The sequence below is a fragment of the Camponotus floridanus genome, unplaced genomic scaffold (assembly GCF_003227725.1).
Source record: "Camponotus floridanus strain SB8 unplaced genomic scaffold, Cflo_v7.5 scaffold77, whole genome shotgun sequence".
NCBI lineage: Eukaryota > Metazoa > Arthropoda > Insecta > Hymenoptera > Formicidae > Camponotus > Camponotus floridanus.
In genome coordinates, this window is record NW_020229846.1 from 230,892 (window position 1) to 236,680 (window position 5,789).

The 5,789-nt window shown below is 29.1% G+C and overlaps 1 protein-coding gene across 1 annotated transcript; it reads left to right on the top strand.

Moving 5' to 3' along the window:
- The first annotated feature begins 877 nt into the window (after nucleotides 1-877).
- LOC105251148 (zinc finger protein 93) lies at nucleotides 878-5,589 on the top strand. The gene is made up of 4 exons (XM_011257715.3): nucleotides 878-1,178; nucleotides 1,311-2,466; nucleotides 3,441-4,006; nucleotides 4,987-5,589. The coding sequence occupies exons 1-4, from the start codon at nucleotides 1,149-1,151 to the stop codon at nucleotides 5,587-5,589; spliced, it is 2,355 nt and encodes a 784-aa protein (XP_011256017.1). The 5' UTR covers nucleotides 878-1,148.
- Nucleotides 5,590-5,789: the final 200 nt, after the last annotated feature.

Here is a 5,789-nt window from a genome sequence, read left to right on the forward strand (position 1 = left end):
CATTTAAGCAACATAATCTTTTTAAAATTATATAATGCGATTATTGAACTTATGCAGGCAAGCTTCTAAAAATCTATCTAAAATATCTAAAATATATTTTTTATATTATTATTATAAATATATTATTATTATATTATTAATATATTATAATATATTATAAATATAAATTAATAAATAAATATTTATCACATCATTTATATACCTTTTTGCTATTATTTAAATATTCTTTAGGAAAAGAGAAAGAATATGTGTTTATGATTTTAATATCCTATTTATAATCTGCGTAACATTTTTTACAAATATTTATAGTCTTCTAAAATAAACAAAAATATCTAGATAATTATCTAGATTATCGCAATAATTATCTCATCTTTCATCTAGATTAAGTAAAAACAAAATCATATTTATCTCATCTAAGATAAATTTACGGATTTTTATCTTTATCTTTATCTAGATAATTTTGAAATTATCTACAGCAAACACTGGTCATGTTTAACTCATTTTTTAAATCATTTTTGTTTAGGTAACTTTTAAGTAATAAATAAAATCATCATGATGACGTCATAATGATATCATTATGAGTTTCATGTTCTACCTGGGCTAACTTCATTCTATCGATTTTCGATCAAAGATCTGATTTTTCGCGCTTTACTTGAACTACTCGCAATATATGTGCTAAAATTAGAAGTTTGAGACAAATTTGTTAATAACTATAAAAATATTATATTTATCTATTTTTTTTTTATACTTGTAATTTAATTTTTGATTCAACATTTTCAAATTAATCTCTTCGCGCCTCGAACGGAAATGATAAGGTCATTAGTGGCGCCACCTACCATTAATCTTATTACGTAACATTTTTCCTTGTGGATAAAAATCCGTATTTTTTATAAGCTGCAGATGTAACATGTGTATCTATCATATATTGAGATAATATGAATGTTTTTTCCTTGTAATAACGCACAAGGTGCGATCACGTTTCATGAGATTACAAATGCTTTTTGAATTTTTTTGATATATCGAACATAATTTTTTGAAAAAAAGTTACAAATAAAACAATATTTTTTTCTTATGTTTAATAATGTGACAATTATATTTCCGAGCAAATACTTCAAAACTTATCGATTGTTGAAGCTTCATAGTCCGAAATGATGACCCTACGTTTGTTTGACAATCAGGTAAGATTGCACACGCAGAAATTATTTTTACTCAGAAGATTATTACTATGATTGTTTTATGTTACGCATGACATGATTATACATTATATCCCCAAGAACTGTTAAATTGTATATTATTATTTTATCTTTTAGGATTATTCGACGTTAGATGCTATACCAAACATATGTATGGAGAATTGCGAGATAGGGAATTACGACTATTTGGAAAAGTGCATCGATAATCTTGAAAATAAAGATTCTGGGATCAGTTCATCAGCCATACCCACAAATGCCACTGACATTGATTTACAAGACAACTTGGATGATGTTAATTTGAATAACATTGATTTTCATTTCATGAAAATTGAAAACTTACTCTTGCAAAATGCTGAGGAATCTAAACCTTGTGCAAAGAGCAAAGAAATAAAACAAGAAAAATCATCGGAAGTTAATATTTCATGCTCGATTAAAAATTTTGACACAGTGAATCTAAATTGCAATACTTTTTCATGTAATCTAAGCAAAGAATCAGATGTAACAACTATTAACAAGAATGAATCTGATACATTTAACAAAGATGTAACAATTCAGTGTTCAGAAAAAAGGCCAATAATAGAGAATTTTAATTATTCTACCAAGCTTCACAAAAAAAATAATAAGCATATAAATTCTAATGTAAATGAAGGTAACAATTGTATAAATCAAAATGTCATATCAAAGTTAAAACATGGAATTAGAGTTGATAATCTTTCCCTAAAACCATCGGATAGAAATGAACAAGTTCAAAAGTGTGAACAATGTTTAATGACATTTAGATATAAGAGACACTTGGATCGTCACTTGGAAGGTCATCAGAAAAATAATTGTTCTCATTGTGATGAGAAATTTGCTAGACGGAAGCATCTGGAGGTTCACTTATTTCGTGTGCACGGAGAACGAGTGGTCAGACATGCTTATTTGTGCGATGTGTGTCCCAAAAGTTTTCCTAAACGTATTCTTTTAAATCGCCATAGAGCAAAACATAGCTATCAAAATGGTAAAGTCTGTTCTGAATGTGGAGAAATGCTAAATGCAGATATAGATAAAAAAGAGCACGAGGAAAATCACTGTAAAAAGAGACAATTTAAATGTCAACAATGTTTGCAAACGTTCAGTATCAAACAGACATATTTGTCTCATATTCAAAATCACAATAATTATAAATGTCCAAATTGTAATGTCAGCTTTGCGTCAAAAAAAAAGGCACGCGAGCATTTTAAGGCAGTTCATGTGCCAAAATTAAACAAGTCAGAATCGGCAAATAATAGTGGTAAATACAGGCGGGTGTATCAATCATCCGTGCCAGCCGAATATCTCAAAAACCGAGAACGGACAGACAAAAATCTTTCCTACAAAAGTTGTAGGGTTTCGAGTAACGCATTACATAGTAATATTAATATGACCTTGAATAGCGTTGTCAAGGTCACGTAAAGATCACCTTCAATTTCTTAAATGGAATCTCCCATTTTTCATTACATATTCTTGTAGCTGACCTCGAGAGCTTTCCAAAATGCTATAATATTTTTTTATTAAGTATTTTTCGAGTTATGAGGTTTGAAATAATTTCTTAATTTTACATAAACCGTAATATATCTAGTAAAATATTCATTTTTCGATTATCTTGCCTTAATACTTTTATGTACAAAAATGAGAGAAATCAATTGATGTAAAAAAAACACATAGTTGTTTCAAAGAAAAAATATGTAATTGTTAATTGCAAATTACATATTTTTTCTTTAAAATAACTATGTTTTCTTTACACCAATTGATTTCTCACATTATTTTATGCATAAAAGTATTAAGGTAAAATAATCGAAAAATGAATATTTTACTAGATATTTTATGATTTATATAGAATTAAGAAATTATTCAAGCTTCATAACTCGGAAAATACTCAACGAAAAAATATTTTATTATAGTGTTTTGGAAAACTCTCGAAATAAGCTACAAGGATATGAAAAAGGTAATGAAAAATGGGGGATTCCATTTAAGAAATTGAAGGTGATTTTTACGTGATCTTGACAACGCTATTCAAGGTCATACTAATATTACTATGTAATGCGTTACTCAAAACCCTACAACTTTTGTAGGAAACATTTTTGTCTACCATTCTCGGTTTTTGAGATATTCGGCTGGCACGGGTGGTCTGATACATCCTGTATATCAAAAAATTTTCTAACGTTAAAATAAAAAATCTGTCTCTTTTCTCTTATCATTTATCATCTAATAATTTTATTGTTGTAGGTCCATATTTTTGTGACAAATGCAGACATACATTTATCAAGAAGGATGACTATTCTCGGCACCTGGAATCTACATTACATCTAAATAAAATTAACAGGGACACCCCCATACGAGCCATATTTTCGTGTGTTATCTGTTTGAAAAAATTATTCACGCAAAGAGCCTTGGATCAACACATCAGGCGTATTCATAAGGGCGAAAAGCGATTCGTATGCAATATATATGGATGCACATTTCAATGTGCTAGAAGGACAGATTTGGATAGACACCAACAACTGCACGTAGAAGAGCGAAACATCGTGTGCGAACATTGCGGCAAGACATTCACCAGCATCAGTATTCTTAAGGATCATGTACTTTATGTTCATAGCAAAGAGCGACAGTTTATTTGCGAGGTGTGCGGTAAAGCATTCAAAAGAAACAGTTTACTTAAGAGGCATAAATTGTCACACGAACAACATCGCCCGTTTGTCTGTATGCAATGCAACACCGCATTTAAACGCTCGCATCATCTCACTCGTCACATGGAATCTTGTCACAAAATTACACTAGAAAAAAAGAAAAAGGTAAATACTTTTTCAAATATAAATGTTTTTCAAATATAATAATCTCACTTAATATATCAAATATAGGGTGTGCCAAAAGTCTGGATACACCTAAATATCTCACAAACGGTGCATTTTAGAAAAAAATGTTTCAGGCAAAAGTTGTTTGGTTTCGAGAGGGCCCATAAGATGGTACCATTGGTTTGACCTTGAAGAGTCATTTGAAAGTCACGTGAATGTCACCTCAATTTTTTTAAATGGCACCCTCTATTTTTTATTACATATTCTTGTAGCTGACCTCGAGAGCTTTCCAAAACACTATAATAAAATGTTCTTTCGTTGAGTATTTTTCGAGTTATGAGGCTTGAATAATTTCTTAATTCTACATAAATCAAAATATCTAGTAAAATATTCATTTTTCGATTATTTTATCTTAATACTTTTATGCATAAAATAATATGAGAAATCGATTGGTGTAAAGAAAACAAATAATTATTTTTAAGAAAAAATACATAATTTGCAATTAACAATTACATATTTTTTTCTTTGAAACAACTATGTGTTTTTTTTTACACTAATTGATTTTTCTCATTATTTTATACATAAAAGTATTAAGGCAAGATAATCGAAAAATGAATATTTTACTAGATAGATATATTACGGTTTATGTAAAATTAAGAAATGATTTCAAGCTCATAACTCAAAAAGTACTCAATGAAAAAATATTTTATTATAGTGTTTTGGAAAGCTCTCGAGGTCAGCTACAAGAATATGTAATAAAAAATAGGGGGTGCCATTTAAAAAAATTGATGTGACCTTCACGTGACCTTCAAAGGACTCTTCAAGGTTAAACCGATGGTATCATCTTATGGCCCCCTCGAAACCAAACAACTTCTGCCTGAAACATTTTTTTCTAAAATGCACCGTTTGTGAGATATTTACATGTATCCAGACTTTTGGCGTACCCTGTATATCTAATACAATTATGATTATGTACACAGGTAGTAAAACTCATGAAAACGGAAGATGGTCATCTTGTGCCAATGCCGGAAAAATTAAACAAGGACTGTAATAAAATGAAAACTGAAAAAGAGTGTGAATCAATTGCAGAGAACAAGAAGAAAGATTGCTCAATTACAAATATAGATGAACAAGTTGTAAATGTTGATTCACCATTGAAAATACGGCCATTGTCAAATTCTGAAGAAAACTCTGAATGCTCAAGTTTATCGACAGAACTTACGAATTTATCCGTTATCGATTCCATTCCGCAGGTTCTTTCATTAGTAGATGTAAATACAGGACAAGTGCTTACTGTGGAAGTCGCCAATCCGGAATTTTTATCTACCAACGAGTTAATTGATCAATTTGGAACAAATTGCAGTGAAATATTAAATTTACCGGATTATCAAGATATAGAATTTCACAATCTTTTAAATACCGATCAAACGTATTGCACAAACATATCGGAAGATAATACAAATTATTCGGAAATATCGTTAGAAAATATCGAAGGTTCGTTCTCGCTTATAAACAATAATGGTAAGATGGAAACAACAGAAAGTTATTTAATAAACGAATTTTCACCGTTTCTTAATATTTAAAGATTTGAAGAATCAAAGAATATGTATACTTTAAATATAAAGTTTGCATTTGCTCATATTTCAGGTATATATTAAATACTAATACAAAAATATTATTACTTTTTTATTGTTAACATGTTAAGGATGTTATTAAATTTTATAAAATATAATATATTTTTTATGTCACAAGTTTATTTAATCTAACATTACATAGGAAATCT

Excerpts from the sequence above, each read along its gene's own strand:
- LOC105251148 (XM_011257715.3), top strand. The coding sequence starts at position 1,149 with ATGATGACCCTACGTTTGTTTGACAATCAG. Across the intron at positions 1,179-1,310 it reads TACGTTTGTTTGACAATCAG|GATTATTCGACGTTAGATGC; the intron begins GTAAGATTGCAC and ends TTTATCTTTTAG. Across the intron at positions 2,467-3,440 it reads AGAATCGGCAAATAATAGTG|GTCCATATTTTTGTGACAAA; the intron begins GTAAATACAGGC and ends TTATTGTTGTAG.